Here is a 19,947-nt window from a genome sequence, read left to right on the forward strand (position 1 = left end):
AGGAAAGGAGAGGGCAAGGGCAGAGGGAGAAAAGGCAGAACAAGGTTAGTCATTATACATAAAGACATAAGAGGTCTGAAAAGATGGCTTTCCATCTGCTTTAGAGAAAAAGAAAAACCAAGAAATAGAAGCTCTGGAAGACTTCAGCCAAGGGGGAAAGGCAATAGGAATAGCAAGATGTCGAATACCAATTTCTGAGAACTCTGACATCAACATGCATTCTAATTCAGGTGCCTAGTGGCCCTTGCAGCCTTAAAAGAAACCTGCCCTGCAACTGGCAGGGCTGTAAAGATTAGGAAACAGGACTCTGCTTTTAGCTGCCTCCTAAGTTTTACAAATCCTGCCAACCTAGCAGTTCGAAAGCACATCAAAGTGCAAATAGATAAATAGGTACCACTCCAGTGGGTAGGTAAACGGCATTTCCGTGCACTGCTCTGGTTTGCCAGAAGTGGCTTAGTCATGCTGGCCACATGACCCAGAAGCTGTATGCCGGCTCCCTCGGCCTATAGAGCGAGATGAGCGTGCAACCCCAGAGTCGGTCACGACTGGACCCAATGGTCAGGGGTCCCTTTACCCTTTACCTTTAAGTTTTACAAAAATAGCATATGATTTAAAAAAGATGAAAATCTTTGTCCTGATCACATAAATAATGTAAAGTAAGTATTTTATCCTTCTAGGTGGCAAATTCTGGAAAATACACAATTCATCAAGGTGGAGCACACTGGACATATTTGCACATCATGGTAAACCACAATTTAGAGTGACATAAATGAGCCTTGTGCACATAGTCTCCACATGCCCTATTCTCCTCCTGAACAGCTGGAAGGAGTATGGACCACTTTTGCTTAACAACAGTTTGTTGTTTCGCCTGAAGTGACAGATTGTGCATAATATAGGTAGCCATGTTGGTCTGATGCAGAGACCAACTAAGTTTGTTCTTGGTATAAGCTATCGTTTGCATGCACACTTCTTCAGATAACTGTGGTTAATTAAATTTTGTTTAGAGCAAAAAAAATTGAACCCATGCTACACTGGAGGAGACAGGAGTGAGCCCAAGGCCTGAATAGGCTTGTTCACATCATACAAAACTATGGATACTGTAACATGCAAACATAGCCATTCACTGGTCTTAAGCCAAAATTGGATAAACCAATTTATCTAAATTGCTAGTTTCGGTTTTCCAGTAATCAGACATCCCCCTTCAGACATTGATTCTGATTATTGTCAAGTATATATTATTTACGGGGATGCAGTAGGACATAAAATCTAACCAACAAATAAGGATGTCTAATTTGACAGTTGCTAGGTATGAGGATGAAATAATATCAACTACCTCAACAACTTTGTAAAATATAGCAGAATATCTTCATTTATCACTACCCCTTATGTTATGGAGGTGTTATTTTTCTGAGCTTTCCCTGTGAATGCATGTTTCTTCTTTTTCTGCGTAACAATGCTGAGGTCTACATACTGTTTCTTGGCCCAGATGATTCTATTTTAAATAGGTCTATTCAAAAGTAAGTTACAATCAATTCAGCCTTACTCCCAAGTAGGAGTGCACAGACTGTAGCCAAAGCAGCAGAAAAAATCCCCCATACAAAATTTCACATCTCTTCATGGCCCTGCTAAGGTGAGTCTAACCAACAATTCTTCTGCTTCAAATTACTACCCTTCCTGTAAAATTACTAAATAAAACTATACCTTATGCTCCATTTGAGCTAAATTAAAAGGTCTGTCACGTCAAGCAGCAAACAAAAAAGAACGATCTGCAAATATTTCAATCCTGCTGCTCTCTGTGGCGACTGAAGGAACTGAGTAGGAAGATGTCCACATTCCTAAGGACTGAGCAGTTTGGTGCAAACCTACCGCTGAAGAGGACAGCCAGAGCCTCGTGTGTCTGTCTCAAATTGTTCTGCTGAGGCAGGGGCAGACCTGTTGTGGAACATGCAGAACTGCAAAGCCCCCACAAACACACATTCCAGGCTTTCCAGATGCAAATCACCTTAACACGCATCTGTGAGCATTTTGTTAGGATGAACCTCTGTCCAGTTTTCTTTGGTTTCTTCCAAAGAAGAGAGGCAAGTACCAGACGTTTTAGGGCATCTCCCCACAAGACGCTCTTTGTTTTTGATTTAAAAAATAATAATTTTAATTAAATATTTTCTTGGTTTACAAAAGTATGCTCATCGTCTCTTTTTTTAGGTTGTAGAGTCTTTTCTACAGATCAGTTACATTTGATGTGAGACATTAGTGTTGTATACAATATAAGGCTGGGGAAGAACTGAGGGGGGGAGACACTCTTTGTGGTTGGGAATAACACATCAGCTGCTTCAAATGATTATATCTCAATGGAATAAGCCAAGATATGAATTGACATTTTGCCCGAGTGTGTAGCCCCTTTGCTCCTTCACAGAACACTTGAATGCAATACGGATGTCTTCACTTAACCAGTGTCCTGCCTCATCTGAACTGGAAAACTATGGTAACCAGCTTTGGAACAAGCCAGGATTCCAAGGCAAGTTCAAATTATAATTTAGGCTTTGTTTTGAAGCTAGGAAACATTGTAGCCCAAATAAATATGGCTGATTAGATCCCTTCAAGCCGAAGACATCCTGAGCTGATTCTCACTGATCACCTCGTCCCTTTTCACAGCAGGAAAAGGCCAACAATGTCAGCCCAATGCAAGAGGTCAGGACAGAGCTTGCCCCTGCTGTATGATGTAACCTTCACACCTAGGCATGTGTGCGTGCATGCACACACATAACGGTTTAAGAAATTCCTAATTTCTAATTAGGAATGTGTCCTAATGATATAATTCTATTCCACACATTGTGTCTGGTATTCTTCTTTTTTTTTCAACTTTCCTTGGAATGAGGAATTTGCAGTGATTGCAAAATTACACATAAATATGGGCAATGGCTGGTGAGATCCAGGAAACCAGAGTGAATTCTAGTGCACAGGGTGGAGGACAGCAAGGATTCATTATCCCTCCCTTTCCCTTCCTCATTGCTAGCAGAACCAGCTTGAATTATTCATCTTGTTATGTACTGAAGTTCTCACCCTGGGCCAGCAGGGGGATACTGTAGATAGTTATGCAAATAAGGGATCGAAAGTGATTGGATAGTTTTAGAAAGTTGTTACAATTATGTGTACTGGAGCTCTATATAAGCAGGCTGACTGAACCCTTCAGTTCAGTTCTGTTCTGGCCTCTGAATAAACAAGAGCTGTTTGAAGAATCACTGTGCCGTCTGATATGTTCACCCACAACTTAAAACGTCTATTTCACTGTTCTTAGAGCAGAAATCAGGGTCTTTTTTTCTTTGCAAGTGCAGAATATAAGCAGTTCTGCCTTACAGTCACCCTTTTTGCAGTTGATGCTACTGCATCCCTGCAATGCCACATTAGGACCTATGCCAGTGGTGGGGAGCAGGTGGTTCTCCAAGTCTGATCAGCCCCAGCCAGCAGGACCAATTGTCAGATATGGTTGGAGCTGCAGTCCAACATATGTATCAAGGGCTACAGTTTCCCCATTCCTGATTTAGGCCTACTGAAACAATGTTGCCCCAAACTGCATGTTGTGGGAAGCCAGGTTTTGCTACCATGACAGAATCAGTTTGATGGGACTGGATGGGAAGGGAGAGATAAAGAAGAACAATTTGTGTAGATAATTAAAACAACAACAACCCTTTTCTAGCAGCAGTAAGAATGCTCAGGCACATTCTTCTGTTTCTGCTTCCTGGCTAAGGAACCACAAGAAAACATTCCCTAGAACCTGGTGACATTGAACAGTGACTCACCTGTGATATGATGTGATTACTCATTGATGGCTGTTGCTGGGGTGTGGGTGGAAGTGGTTGCTGTTGCTGCTGAGCAGCGCATGGCAAGAGTCCTTGGCCAGGCTGAGCAGAGGAGACTTGGCTGCAGGCTTCTGGGGTACTTAGTGACAGACCTTCACAAGGAAACAAAATGCACACAACAGATGTTAACAAAAAATGTGCATTACTTCTGAAAGGAGAGGTGTGAGGGTTCAAGCCTGGCTAGAAGAAACACCGTAAGGACGGAAAATCATTGATGTATACAAAAATGACTCCGCACATGGTCAGGGGCACCTTTGTCATTGGCCTGGCTAGGCATTTCTACAACAGATTCAGTACAGAGCCATGGCTCAGTTGAAGCCTTGGTGCACAACACCCTACTTCTCTTAGCCTATTTCACTTTGGTGCACTGATGTCTGGGTTCTGCTGTTCTTGTGAGCTGCTCTGTGCATTTCTGTTATGAATAAATGCATATAAAATTCCAAGGTAACCAGATTTTCATAAGTTAATATGCTAGGCAAATGGAGCCTGAACTTCCCTGCACTTACAGGCAGACTTTCAAAATATATCCGCCTTCTCTGTAGCAGCTGGACAATCATCACAGCTGCATCTGAGCAATTTCGGGCATTAGCTGGTGTTTACTCCCACAGACCCTCTGTGAGGTAAAGGATTTACTTGTTAGTTCCATCTTCCAGGTGGATACAAAGGGTTCTGGTCATATTTTTACAGACCCAGCCATGAAAATAACTGAATGAACTAATCTCTCCTAGGTCCCAATACAGTGCCCTTTGGACCACCCCCCTGAAGAATATTTGTGGCACAAAAGGAAACTAGAAGTATAAAGAACACTGGTTAATTGCTCTGCTTTGTGGCAAACTTGGAAACGGTAGCTGCGTTAAGTGTCAATCTGTACACGCTTTAACTCCTGGAGAATGCCAAGAACAGTTGATGCAATTGCCATCTGGTTCAGGTCCTCAATAAAGACCTCACTTCTGGGTTTTGTCTCAGGAAGTTGTTATATAGCTAGAAGCTAATTCACATAATAGATTGGGGAAATGTATCCATGTTTTCCTACATGGATACAAATTGCAGGGCATCATGGCTAGCTGGGGATTTCTTGTGGCATGTATGCTCAATACGTGTCTGTTCTGTATTCTGCACATGTACATTGTTTTGTACAATAGAGATATTCTAAAACCATTATGTCTGAAGCAGCCTTAGCCTTCCCATATACATCCCAAGTAGAATCACAAAAGTAGAGTTGGAAGGGACCTCGAGAGTCCAGCCCCCTGCAATGCAGGAATCTCAACCAAAGCATCCCTGGCAGGTGGCCATCCAACATCTGCTTAAAAACTTCCAAGGAAGGAGAGTCCACAGCCTCCCGAGGGAGACTGTTCCATTTTCAAACAGCTCTTACTGTCAGGAAATCCTTCCTGATGGTTAGTCAGAATCTCCTTTCTTATAACTTGAAGCCATTTGTCTGAGTCCTACCTTCTGGAGCAGGAGAAAACAAGCTTGCTCCACCTTCCATGTGGCAGCCCTTCAGATATTTGAAGATGGCTATCATATTTTCTCTCCTCTATTTGGATTCACCACCAAGAAAGACAAACCAATGCTCTTACCTATGAGCAATCTTACGGCAACATACTGCATGTTTTATTCATCTGCTCCTGCTCTTTGTAAATATGTACTGCAGGTGTGCAGGGGAGGGGAAAGTGCAAGAGTAATGACAAGAATAAAATAAAAATGAAGTGACCTGAAAATGGCACTATTCAGATGCGACTTGACCCCCCCCCGTCTGCTTCTCTCCCAAGGCCAGATACCTAGCACTTTGACCTCAAGAGATATCCTTTGTAGTCATCATCATCATCACCATCATCATTTTATCTGTATGCTGCCTTTCCGTAGTTGAAGCCATGCTCAAGGCAGCTTACAATATGAATAGATTTACATAAGCAATAAATAAAACACATCAAAAAGTACACAAGAAAACTAAAACAAATTCCACATAAAACATAAGATATAAATATACAAAAAATTCCTATCAATAACAGCAACAACAAAAACCAACAAAACCACCTAAACAATACCCCTGAATAACCAGATCTTTGTCCAGTTTCACTTATACCAAAATACACTGTCATAGCAAAGGAGGGGCAAGAATTGTGACTGTGAGCAGGCAACAATGGATAGAGGCAGGAGAAATAAATACGGGCATTTCAGTGCCTGTCCCTGAAGTTCAACTGGAAGATACTTGTAAACAGGGTGAGTACATGGATGGTTGGATATGAATCATTCCGAACAGTGAGAGAGGAGACACAACGCTGCTGTGTTCCACACCCACCCCTTTATTGATATTATTCCAATTTCTGAGCCAAAGAAGAATAATTAGTACATCTGTAAAGCCATCATCCACCCTCTGTGCAGAGGAAGATGACTTGGTGATGCTGCGGAGTAACAGAAGGGAGCCTGGAGACTGCAATTCCTTCCATGCCGACTTGACTGGGAAAATAGAACAATATGTTTTTCATATAATTAAGATGTATAAGCAGAGAGCTGTATTTTTTGGCTAACTGCAAGGTTGTCACCTGAGCGCAAAGGTTGGTAGCTGGTGATCAATTCAGCATCCTAAGAATTTCTGCCTGCTTTCTCCCTCTCCTTTAGTCACTGGATTATACAGCTAATAAAAAATAATAATCCGTATTATCTGATGACATCTCAGAAGTCAGAGAGATGGAGCAACATTTACAGTAGCTGGGGAAGTGGGACTGCAGTGTCCATGGCAGGGGGAAGGGAGGCTGTAGTGGAAAAGGCTCAGGGCCCCCTCCATATCCTTCCCTCTTTTTATTCCCTGGACAAAACTCACACACAAAATGAAAGTTAGTTGGAAACTCAGATCTTGACAACTTAACAAATTAACTTAGGAAATTATCCTCCCAGCACAGAATTCTGAGGGAATGGGGTGGGGTGGGTTAAAGTAATCACATGTTATATGGAATGGTGGGAAAACAAAAGTAGAACCAAGTAATTTTGAAGAGTTTGGGAGGGAATAAATTCCACCAATCGAAAAAAACAACAACACTTGGATAATGTCAGTGGTGCAATACAGGAAGTTCAATACAACACAGTTCAACTGATGGTACATTCAGATCTGGGCATGAATGAGAATTCAATAGTGGAGACTTCTGGGTTAGCGCCATCGTCTAATGGCGGGTTCCCTCCGAGCTCCGGAGGGAATCGGCTCAACAGGGGTCGGGTTCTGCGCCATTTGCGCCCCCCCCCGACCCACAAAGGAGCCTTTTTAAAGGCTCTGGAACGGGGGACGGAGAGCGGTGTGGTGCTGTGAGTCGACTGCTTCCCCTGCTGAGTGAAGCCGCATGCCATGGACGGAGAGCGCTAACTTCTTTCTCTGAATATTTGGATTAAAAGCAACAACCCGTGAGTAACACGGAAATTGGACTTAAAAGGGAAATTTTCTTTGGGAATTAGGCACGACCGGGTAAGGTGTTAAGAGGAAGTCCGCCTACCCGTCTTGTAAACATCGTAAAGCAAGGATTTTATTACTAAGGTTGTGAGAATACCTTTCTTCTTTGTGGAGAAAAGCAATTAACTCTACGTTGGGGCAATTTAAGTGATTGTGCTGGAGGATAAGAGCTAACATTGAGAACGGAATTCACCCCTCCCCCAAGACAGCTGTCAAACTAGCTGTCAAAGTTGGGGGGGGAAAGGGAAACTTTGTTTTTGCTGTCTTTGCTGGTTATATTCGCTACAATTTGGTAACAAATTGTTAAAATAAAGAAGAAAAGGCTAACTTGGCTTTTGGGTTGGAACTGGAAGACATTAAGAAACTAGAATCCCTCTAGAGGGGGTTTAGGACATTACAAAAATGGCTGTAAGTGGAAAAATACTGGCTGAACTGGAGAAGACCTCCTCTCTCCTGGGAAAATTGCAGGAACAGACTGATGTTTTGACTATAAACGTTACAATACTGAAGGGAACAGTAAATAAAGTTGCTGAGCCTGGAAGGGACTTGACTCAAGTTCTTGCAGATGAACAGGAAAGCTTTGTAGTTGACCTAAAAATCTTTACAGCCGAACAAGAAAAGAAATTTGAGAAATCTGAGAATGTGATTAAAGAGGAACATGATGATCTGAAGGAAAAAGAAGGAGGAGCTATAATGCCACAGATGGTTGAGGAGAACCAGAGGCCGATTAAGATGGATATAAAAGAAAACAAGATCAGGATGATGGAAATTTGGTTTGAATTGAAGAATGGAAAATGGAGAGATCTCCCTATATGGAGATCTGAAGACATATGGAATACAAACCTGGCTAATGTGGAAATTGGAGCCTTTGGGACATTTGGACTTAAGAGAAGTAAGAAATAAGATCTTGGCTCCATTTTTAAATATGGAGGCCTGGCTGGAAGAAACATGGACTTCATTGGAACAGAGCTCCTTCGAGATTCGGAATTTAAAATAAAGGACTATCAAAAAAACCAGCAGAGAGGAATTGAGAGAGAGTTGAGAGCCTCAGACGTGAGGTCGCCAGGCTGACTGCAGATGGACTGATGGACTTTGGTTGGGGTTCAAAACCGGGAAAGGGGGTGGTGGGGCTTTGGGAATCCAAAGGGTGTATAACTATATTTTGTTTTAATTAATTTGGTCTTGCCACTAACATAAAAATGGGGATTTCGGGGAAGGGAATTGGGGCCGACCTTAGAAAAAGATTTTTAAGAATAAGTGTTGACGTATAAAGATTGAGGCTTTTAAGTTAAAATTGGTTAATTAAATTGATGGGGCGAATTTAGAAAAAGTTTTCTAAGAATAAGTATTGAGTATTAAGTATTAATAAGTATTAAGTAAAACTGGTTAATTAAAATGAATTAGAGAAAATAAGGTAAAGTGTGGGGACAAGAATTTGCTGAGCTAAAAATTGGAATTGGAATACAAGAAGGGGAGGTGTGGGGAAGTCAAGGAAATTGGTTATGGAAAGCAAGAAATGTAAACTTTATGAGTTTTTAATTGTTCTTTTTTTCCTGTTTTTTCTTTTTTGTTTTTTTTCTTTACTTTTTGAAAATCCCAATAAATATATATTTTTTTAAAAAGAGAATTCAATAGTGATATGTTTAGCCACTCCTGTCAAGCCTTAAATCAGCTGATATTTTTCATGAATGACACAAAAACTTTGACGTTAAATACAACATTTTGGACAGGCAACTCTCACCATTTTGTGGCATTTTCTCTTGGGAATTATAGAATCAAAACTGAAATTCATGTATGCAGCTACAGCTGCAGGAATGTTATTTTCCCCCAAATGGAAAGAAGTAGTAGTCCTGAAGAGAGAAGAATGGCTACAGAATGGATTATGCAGAAATGGCGAAACTTACCAGAAGAATAAAAAATCGGGACAACAAACTTTTTATAAGGGAATGGAAATGGTTTATTGATTATTTACAAACAAACTATAAACAGATTAAAACATTGGCAGGATTATTGTTATAACTTGCAGCTTCAAAAACATATATGAGAAGAGATGAATAAAAGAATAAGTCAAGATAATTTGGAATATGCAGGGAATGATGAAAATAAATTTAAGGAACCACAGAAAGAGGAGGAAGGAAGTTGAAGTTTGAAATGTTAGAATTATTGTTGAACTATTGTTGAAACGTAAATAAATGAAAATTATAAATAAAATTATATATAAAAAAGAGAATTCAAGAGTGCTATGTTTAGCCATGTCTGTCAAGCCTTCAATAAGCTAATATGTTTCATGAATGACACAAAAACTTAGAAGGGAAATACAACATTTTGTTGCATTTTTTCAAGACAGAAAAGTCATGAAACTCAATTTTCCAGAAAACCCAGCTGTTAGTCACTAGGAAGAGTGAAACCAGTTTATATCATTGATTCATCTAGCTCTGCTTTATCTGTAATGAGTGGAAATAGTTCTCCAGGGCTTCACACAGGAATCTATCCTGGGTCTACTCTGACTTGTTGGGGATTGAACCTGGGACCTTCTGCATGCAAAGCTGATGGAAACCTTCTACTAGAGTTTTCTTCTTGTTCTTGTATTGCCTCATCCTGACCACTATCCATCAAAACACCAGTCTTCAATATAAATGGTAAATCTTACTCTTTCATTTCCAGCAGGTGCACTCCATCTCCCCTTGCTTAGTTTTCCCCATTATGATGGTGTGGAAATGCTAGTTTCAAAATCACTTTTCCCCCACCCAATTTATAGTATTAAGGGACTAACATCTCATTTCGTCAATAATTTTCTTTTCCAAAGTCCACATAACTTTTCATTTCTCTTGATTTATTGGCCTGTGAGCTGCCTCAAGATGGGAACAATCTATAGTTATTATTGAATTGTGCACTAACTAAAAGAACAGGAGAACCTCAGAATTGAGGGTGCAGACTGAATTCCTCACCAATCCAGGAGAATTATGCAGGGCCACAGTTACCAATACAGCCTTGGCCGTCTTTCTTGTTGAGTGCAACTGCCACTGATAGAAAAAGAACCAGGACTATTCACATGAGTTGCTTATGGAAAGCATAGCTCCTTGACAGACTCATCCAAAACACATGTGTCCAGTTAGCACTCACCAGCACTGAGGAGACTTGTAGCATGGCTCAATGTCATCACTTGAGAGGTACTACAATAGTACTCTCTAAAGCTACTGCCTTTCTGCGCACACACACACACGCACACCCTGTGACTGTCACATACAAAGCAGCTGTGTAAAAAAGGAGTCTACACTGTGACCTGTTTTCAAATGTGAGAATTGTTCTATGTAGAAAAGCATCACTGCAAGGAAAAATTCTGCAACTCATCTGCATATCAACATGTGTGCATCTGTCTCATTGAGTGTACAGAATTTGAAAATCCATTAGTTACAGCATCCCAATACTGATGAATGGCAAAGGAGAGATATACTTGCCATAGTGACAACCTAACCTGACTTGTAGGTGTGTGTGTGTCGTCCCCCCCCCCCCGCACAGAAGTGCTTTCCCTAAAACAAACTGGTTGCAGTGCCATCAAGCCTTGAACGGTGGTACCAGACCTCCCAAATCTCAAAGGCAACAGAAGGCTCCTTGATAGTAAGTGTCCATTTACAGAGGTGACCTAGACATCCTAGACAAGATCAAGCCAAGGGGTACACAACAGCAATTGGTGGGGCATCACAGAGCATCGCTGCTGCTTACTGAGAGCGGGAGGGGGCAAGGAGCGGACAGTGACAGGAGCATCAGATTGGCTCTGCTGCCACACTTGCACCACACTAAGCTCCCAGCACATTGATCCTTCACCTTTTGGTAAGGGGCAGCAATGTTCAGCAATGGAAAGCCAGGCAAACAATGCCGCCCTCCCTGTGGCACCCTGCTGACTGCTGCTGGGGTGCACATTCATTCTACACTCCATTAAAATCAAAGGGCTTTTCCTCTTTCTCATTTTTGTGGATTGGCTTTGCAGCCAATATACAAAACAGAACGGTTTATGGGCAATTCAAGAACTCAGGGTGAAGAGGGATAGAGGCCGCAACAGCAGTGCCAACTCTTTAGAGACAGAAAACTGCTGCTTTGACTGTCACTTTGGTTAAGAGAGAATGCAGCATAGAAATCAATAAAATGAAATTTTAAAAGCACATGTGGGGAACTATGAGGAAATTACTACTAGCAACAAACTTAGATGGGATGGTGATGAATGGCTGGAAGAGGAAAGCAAATGGTCTTGAAGCTTTGAATTTTATCATTCTGGCCCATATCAAAATTATTACATTTCTCTGTCTTCTTAAGTTCTGAAAATAGGAAAGAATGCAAGAGGCAGGGTCAATAAGGTGCAATTATCATTTAATTAAAACTCCAAAGTGTTTTGGCTGCCTTCATAAAAAGGAGAGTCATTTCTGCAGTTAGTTAGATAAAAAATACATCATTATGCAGAGGAACAATCAAGTTAGGAAACATGAGAACTAAAACTAGAATTGCACTTCATTGGCCTTTCCTTTGCAACTTTGCCTATAGGATCTTTTTACATATTGCTTTTCACCAAAGCCACAAAGCAGCTTACAAAACAAAAGCATACAACATTAAAACCATAAATTAACTTTTGAGTCTGTCAGCATGTGGCATTAGTTCTTCCTCCCGTATATATTGCTGACAGACTCAAAAGTTAATTTATGGTCAATCCCTGGGATGGTGGCTAGAAGGGAGGAATCATGAAACAATCATACATGGATCACAAGCAATTTGTTGTCAAATCCAGGTGTAATTCTAACCTGGTTGAAATCAATGGTTTTGTCACTGAGCCCAATGACATGAAGATGACTGAACTCACTAGGTAGGATTAGCATGCACCCAGGGCTTAGAAATCTGCAGAGTCATCTGGGTTTATTTCTGGAATGGGACAATCTTCGCTACCAATCTGTTTCCTCTCGTTTCCTCCCCAGTTTTCACTGCTAGCACATTTGCTACCCCACTCCAAGCTCACCACATACCTCACTGAGCTCTATCCTCCTCTCTCGCAGGATGTTTTTCAGGTCTTCTGTCTATATAGTTGCAGAGTAGCACAGGTGCAGCAAAGAATGAGCTGAAGGCCCCTGTCCATCTCTCCAGTGACAACAAGAAAGCAACCTCCAGTTCTTTATTGGGCGACAACTAGTTTTAATCCTGGATTGCCCAAAATGGACTCACCACAAGCCACAAGGTTTTCTCTCATTCTAACGGAATGGGGGCAGTAAAGAGGGAAGTGATACCTGGCCTGATAGTCCTGCTGGCACTGCTTCCTTTGCCGATGCCACCGATGCTGTCTCCTCGTGTCAAAATGGAAATGCCGCTAAAGCTGCTAGCTTTGGTGACAGGAGGACGTAGATTGCGGGTAGAGCCATCTGAGTCTGTGCTGCTCCAAGGCCTGGGCTCAAGTGACTTCAGATCGCTCTCGGTGCTGCTCTGGCGGCTGCCCGAGGCCCGGCTGAGCCCATCCCGGTTACCCCTGCAGCAGAGATTACAGCGGTTAACGCCACTGAGAGCTAGAAAGGTACAGCATGTCTGGACATTCAAGGCATCAATGTGTTGTTTGTGTTAGAAGAACAGACAAGACAAGCACAAGTAGCTACACTGAGAAGGACCAGCTCAGCGAATACCATCCATCACATGAATTAGCATGGAGGCTGGTGAGTTTTACAGGCAGCTCCTGGCAATGTGGGCTGCCATATGTATAGAATGGTCTGTATCGTAGCTGCTCAAAGCCTACCCAGAAACAGAGATCTAAAAGGCACATTGACCTCCTAAGATACAGATCAGGCAGGGAAAATAATCTGAATGGACTTGGTATCTCTTTCTGATCAGACAGCAGACGAACTGGATCTCTCAAACAGCAGGCCTGGACCAGATTAGCCATTGAGCAAGCAGCCTATGTGGGATCTTCCCTTCCAAGATACATTTATTTGGAAGCTCCCCAATGTAGCACACCTATCCTGCTCCTGGCACACATCATTTTCAAAAATGCCTCAAAACAAAAATGGGACCTGTCTCTCATTATGAGACAAGGAGAAAATAGAAGCCACTGTGAATCCAGTAGAAAGAAGAAAACATCAATGTCTGGCTGTCTGGCATGAGAAGATAAAGGAAATTGTAGAACATTTCAGAAGAACAGGATAGATAATAGAGAAGGAATCTACTTCACTGCAGAGTTACAGAGCGGTATATGTAAGCAGAGCAGAAAGGGATGCCTGTGATCAGAGATGTCTAGTCCTCTGAGAATACAGCTCAACCAGAAGGACCCCCATGCTAAGCACTTCAAAAATAAATGATGTATTTGGCTTTGAGGCTATATATGTTTATTCTGTGACTAAATTTATATCCCTCCCTTCTTTCCTGAAAAGACGGCATGGGCAGCTAACAACATTAAATCAACAAACAAACAAACAAATATTTGAACATCTATGGTATTTGGATGTCCGTACTCCCTTCCAAAGGACTGCACAAATAAAAATGCCTTTAAATTCTGCCTGAACATGGCCAGGAAAGGGGACTGCCTAATCTCCCCAGGAGGGAGTCCCAGAGATGAGGTGCTGCCACGGAGAAAGCCCTGTCTTTGCCAGTCACAACAGAGCCCTTCTCCCTCTAATTTTAAACTGTGTGTTGAGGCAGGGAGGGAGGTGATTCTTCAAGTGTTGGCTCCCAAGTAATTTTGTACTTTGTATATGAGCACCAACATGTTAAATTGATCCCAGAAGCTCACCAGAAGCCAGCACAGTCCTCTCAGGATTGGAATGTTGAGCTCTCCTCCAGGCACGATCATGTGCTCTAACTTGGCCCTATTTGTCCCTAGTTTTGCACCACCTCCGTTCTAGCAATCTACCAGTCCTTTTCATAGCCCAGAGCTCCGCAGAAAATCAAGGGGCTTTCCAGCTCCCATGGACCTAAAGAGGACACAATCATGTTGACGGCTCTCTACATCTCACCATGCCACAAGCAGAGCAAGGGCTTCAACAACAGCAGCAGCAATGCCAGCTGGAAAATTCCCCGGAGCATTCAAGAATATTTCATTTTCCATAGGTCTGCAGGGGCAGACCATGCTCAAATCCCCCCCCAACCCTGCAGGGAACCAGTCGCTTAAACTTCACAAGGGAGTGATCTATCCATAACAAGGTGATAAGACACCCTCTGCTCTCCACTGAATCACTCCCAACCCATTCCATAACCAAAACAACAACAACAACCACCAGACTAAATATATGGCCCACGCTCTGTGTTGGACTACTGATGACTTAAGACAACCCCCTGATTGTCATGGCAGCCATGAAGTCCTAAACTGATTTCCAACAGGACAGCTTCCATATGGACACTGAAGTCCTTCATAACCAGCATACTAGGGTTCTACAAAACCACACCAGAATCTGCATCTGCCAGTTCAGGGAGGCTACTAGGCAGCAGGATGGATGATACACCAACAGCATCCGTATTCTGTATTTTTGGCTAAGTATCAGTCTGCATCTGTATGAGAACTATTTTAATTCTTTTAACATGTGGAATAGTTTTAAATGTTGGTAATGGTTTTTATATATGGAAACAGTGCTTTTTTCCTCAGGGGGTACTCAAGGGTACGCAGTACTGCCCCCCTTGTTGCTAAAAAGTGTAGCACTTACGGGAACAACTTCATGGTGAGTAGCAGCACCTATTTTTCTAGAAAAAAAGAACTGTATGGAATGGAACTGTTTTTAAACTTTTCTTGTTTTGTGGTTGTGATTGTTTTATAATTGTAATATTTCATTACTGTTACACACCTGAGGCCTTATGGTAAAGGGCAGCTAAAAAAATCTAATAATGTAAATGAATATCAGGTACACCAGCCTATATCTGTCTCCCAGCTTGACTGGCTTCCTGCTAACACAGATGGAATCGTGGTTAACTACTGTGACATTCCTCTAGACACATACACACGGTTTTGCCCAGTGCTGTATTGAGTACTTGGGCAGAAGGGCTCAGTCAGATCAGGAAAAGTTGAATGAACAAGTTAACAGGAAGTTTAGTTTATTTGCACACTTAACATGATTCCTATAATGAGTTAGATAGAAAGTTAGTTCAGGCACAGAGACCTGTCCTACATCTTCCACTGTGAAGACAGGTGCAAGAATTCATTCAGTTACTTTAGCACTCTCTTACTCCCTTGTTGTCCAAAAATCCAACCACCTCCCTGGCCAAGTTCCCACTTCTAATTGCATTTGTTGTCATTTAGTGATTTGCTCCTCAAATTCTTTTTTTGCATTCTGTACTGTCGGCTTGCATTTCTCAGTTATTTTCTTGGTCTGGTCTCCTCATTTGGACAAGGCTTTCATTTTCTAAAGTCTTCTTCCTTGATGCTGCTTGTTAAGCAAGCCAGAATCCTCCTGACCCTGGTGGTACTTTTCTTAAATTGGGATATACATTCTAGCTGAATTTCTATTATTTCTGCTTTGAACAATTTTATTATGTTTTTAGATATGTTGTAAGCCACCCACAGCGGCTCGGGAAACCCAGCCAGAGGGGTGGGGTATAATGATGATTAATAAATTATTATTATTAATTCTCAAGCATTCCAAAGAGATCTGACTCTTTACTTTTCCTCTCAACTTCTTTTTTACCAGTCACCTGCTTTTGGGGAAGTTTCCTCTTTTGAAGTAAAATGTAACTGTGTTGGATTTCTTTGGCAATGTTGAACATGACAGTAATTTAGGCACTGTCTCCAATCAATTTAACAATATTTACATCATGGACCAGGTCCTGAATTATTTTATTAATAATAAAATTTAAGTCCAGAGTCACACACACACGCCTGCCTAGTTGGTTTCATCTCCAACCATTGTATGGTACAGTGTTTTAAGATATTTGGAAATTTAGTGGCACGACAGTGCATCAGGGAGAACATATGATGCGAGTATGAGGTTTTGTTTCTTAGATGTAAAAATGGCTAGGTTGGACTCCAGGTGGCTGAAAAGGTATGAGGTGAAGAAATGTCTGTCCCTACAATGGCCAATTGCATACAAGCCACTGTAGACCAGAACTGGAAATGAAGGAGAGGGGAGAAGCTCTAAAAATTTCAACACTAAGCTGTCTGCTGAGCAACATCCCCTGGAGCATGTTCTTAACTGCATCCTTCCACTTGAAGGGGAGCTGCTATGCCTGTATATGAACTCCTCATCTGTGCTGAGCTCTTGCTTTAGTTAGATTTGCACATACATTAAGGGCAGCAAAGTAGGAAGTCTGATCCATGGGGCACAGTCTGAGTGATGCTACATAAGGATAGTTCGACCTCTAGGGATCATTAAGATTTTTAAAATATTGCATTGAATTGCCTCTTGTTCTGTGGCCAGAAAAGTAGGAGCTCTGTTGATACTGATCAAGAAATGTGCCCTGACATTCCTTTACCTAGGAGCATTTTAAATTACTTTCATGTTAAGCTAGCCCCTGATAACATATTGTTGTACTGAAGGGTGAATGGAGAATTAAGTAACTTTCACATCTTTTTAATATCTACCCCACCGAAAAGCCATTTTTATCAGTTTGCAGCATTAGGAGAGGACAAGAGGTAGATCTTGAGCTCTTTTCTGTCTAAGCAGATGCAGTTTAGGGAAAACTCTGATTACCGCCCCCCCCCCCCAAATAAAAGATTGCTCATTCAGACGCTCTGCTAACATAGAATGTCTTGCTGCCTTTATTTAAGGGGTACAGAGGACCCCTGACCGTTAAGTCCAGTACTTGCACTTTTGGCGTGCTTTCAAACGGCTAGGTTGGCAGGAGCAGAGACCGAGCAATGGGAGCTCAAACCGTCACGGGGATTCAAACCACCAACCTTCTGATGGGCAAGCCCTAGGCTCTGTGGTTTAGACCACAGCGCCACCCGCATCCCTGCCTTTATTTACCCACAAGTAATTCAAAGAGAAAATGAATCTCACAACGAGGTTAAAAAAAGGATGGAGAACTTGTGGCTCATGAGTTAGGGATGATGGGAATTGCGGTCTAACAGCATCTGGGAAGACCACAGGTTCCCCATCCTTGGATTAAAGACAGCCAAATGTTCCATGAGACTATGCAAGACTCTATTCTCATAAAGGTTCAATGCATGGTGAAGATGGCTGGATCCAGATTGAAATATTCCCAATTCTTGCATCCAGTCCCCGTGCCTAGCCTCCATAAAACTGCAGTTCTAAGCTCACTTACTTGAAAGTGAGCTAGAATGAAATAAGTGGAACTTACTTCTTAAGTATATGCGCTTGGACACCAGCAATCTTTTGAATACACCAGTGTTTTAGTTTTATCTGTGTTTGCATGTGTGTGGGAGAGGTTGGACACAAAGTGATGTTACAAAAGATGAGACAATTTGAAGGACTCCACAAGCAGCCATGCATGGTGCGAATTTGCTCTGCAAGACAAATGTATGCAAGAAATCACACAGAGGTACCTAAAGATCTGCCGCCTTTTGTGAGAGCTAGAAGAAAAGCCTTCTTTGGAGAGTCTGTTGGTTAACATCAAAGAAAAGCATTGTTATGGAGTTTAAGATCCTCTGTCCCTTAAGAAAGCCTGAAGATGGAAGGAAGCATGCATGCATGAGTTGTACTAACCTGCTGTCGTTCAGGAATCCGTTCTGGCCAGACTACCAGCAGACAGAGCCACACAATTTGAAATGGAAACAAAAAGAACAGCTCTCATAAGATATTTGTCCTGGCAAGCTGAAATCAAGGGGCATCTAGGCACTCAAAAAGAAAGGAGTTCAAGATCCCCTGCTAAAATATTCCTATAATTGCAACTAAGTGCAATAAGAGAGGGAAACCCCATGCAAAGGGGGAGGGGAGCAGGAAGCAAAAGCAAAGGGGTAGAATAAATTATTTTATATCCAATAATTTATAATCCAGTATGTTTTGGATCTATCAGGTCCTTCATCAGAAAAAAAATTTAAACCTTTTTCTGTTACAAAATTGTACAGACGTAAATCATGAAGTATGACGTTGCTGAAAAAATGGGTCACTATGTATATTGTTTTACAGTGATTACAGTAAATCAGTTCAATTAATTCTTCAACCAATCAGCTTGGAAAACACAGAATAATAGGAGTGAGCTAATGAGTAGTGCCAGCTTACACTATATTGTAATATATGTTGCAGGTATTTCTCATCCATGTGTTGTTTCATTTACATATTTAATAAAATCATAGAATCATACCACACAGTGTAAAAATTGTCTCCTTTTTTTTCTATATCCTTGCCATCTTCAATTTTTGCAACAACATTTCTATTTTGGCTTTTTGCCAACATTCATTAATTGCAAGGTTTTCCAAGTTCTGTCTGTTACTGTTCTAGCAACTGTTCATAAATGTGTAATTAATTCCTTACTTCTTGATTGGTTTTTATCTGAAGTATGTAAGTTAAGTAAGGCTAAAAACGAAGTTAATGGGATTGTCTGAGCTGTAATCTGAGGTATCTCTTTAAAAACTTCCTTCCAAAATAGTTCTATTTGTGGACATTTGTGGATATTTCCACCACAGTTTTCTAGTTCTGCTGAATCTTTCAGCAGCTTTTGATACTATTGACCATGGTATCCTTCTGAACCATCTAGAGTAGTTTGGAGCTGGGGGCACTGTTAAGCAGTGGTTCCACCCCTTCCTCCTGGGCTGTGTACAGAAAATGGTTTTGGGGGATGAGTGTTCAGACCCCTGGGCTCTCACTTGTGGGGTGCTTCAGGGCTCTGTCCTCTCCCTCATGCTTTTCAACATCTATATCAGGGACGTCAAACTCCCAAGAGACTGCGATCTACTCCCAGAAAAAAAAAACTAGCAGTGATCTACCCATGGGGGGGGGGCAAAGTTGTTGAGCTTTTTTAAGGGGAGAAAGCAATGGTTCTGCCGGTTTTGGGGGCGGACGAGCAAAAAAATCCCTAACCAGGTAGTAAGCCCAGCAGCTATAGCTCTGTCTTCAGTTTTTGCAATCATGAACAAATGAAGGACAGAGCGAGGGGGCGAAGCCGGATGCTCCCCACCCCACTTTCACCTGGGGATCAACCTGTCAACCACGGTTGACCGGATGGACATCCCTGATCCATATGAAGCTTCTGGGAGAGATCATCAAGGGTTTGGGCTGGGTGTTCACCAGTATGCGGATAATACCCAACTCTACCTCTCTTTTAAATCAGAACCAGTGAAGGCAGCGAATGTCTTGTGTGAGTGTCTAGAGGCAGTTGGAGGATGGATGGCGGCTAATAGACTGAAGTTGAATCTTGACAAGGCAGAAGTACTGTTTTGGGGGACAGGGGGTGGGTGGAGGTAGAGGACTCCCTGGTCCTGAATGGGGTAACTGTGTCCTTGAAAGACCAGATGTGCAGCCTGGGAGTCATTTTGGATTCACAGCTGTCCATGGAGACACAGGTCAATTGTGTCCAGGTTAGCTGTCGACCAACTCCATCTGGTACGGCAGCTGAGACCCTACTTGCCTACAGACTGTCTCACCAGAGTGGTGCATGCTCTGGTTATCTCCCGCTTGGACTACTGCAATGCGCTCTACATGCGCTCTTTGAAGGTGACTCAGAAACAATAACTAATACAGAATGTGGCAGATAGACGGGCGACTGGGAGCAGCCGCCTGGACCATGTAACACCGGTCCTAA

General features: G+C 42.0%; 1 protein-coding gene across 8 annotated transcripts in view; it reads right to left on the bottom strand.

Moving 5' to 3' along the window:
- The window catches only part of R3HDM2 (R3H domain containing 2), a 97,944-nt gene that overhangs the window by 22,857 nt on the left and 55,140 nt on the right, over window positions 1-19,947 (bottom strand). For 4 of the 8 annotated variants that reach the window (XM_053370582.1, XM_053370556.1, XM_053370538.1 and 1 more), the window contains exons 11-14: window positions 17,913-17,944; window positions 17,753-17,806; window positions 12,567-12,802; window positions 3,798-3,949 (exon numbers count right to left, since the gene is read on the bottom strand). In XM_053370582.1, the coding sequence (XP_053226557.1) occupies window positions 3,798-3,949; window positions 12,567-12,802; window positions 17,753-17,806; window positions 17,913-17,944 (474 nt within the window). The remainder of the gene's footprint in view (window positions 1-3,797; window positions 3,950-12,566; window positions 12,803-17,752; window positions 17,807-17,912; window positions 17,945-19,947) is intronic. The other 4 variants (XM_053370592.1, XM_053370563.1, XM_053370573.1 and 1 more) reach the window with 1 other exon arrangement.

Source organism: Podarcis raffonei, chromosome 2 (assembly GCF_027172205.1).
Source record: "Podarcis raffonei isolate rPodRaf1 chromosome 2, rPodRaf1.pri, whole genome shotgun sequence".
NCBI classification, from domain to species: domain Eukaryota; kingdom Metazoa; phylum Chordata; class Lepidosauria; order Squamata; family Lacertidae; genus Podarcis; species Podarcis raffonei.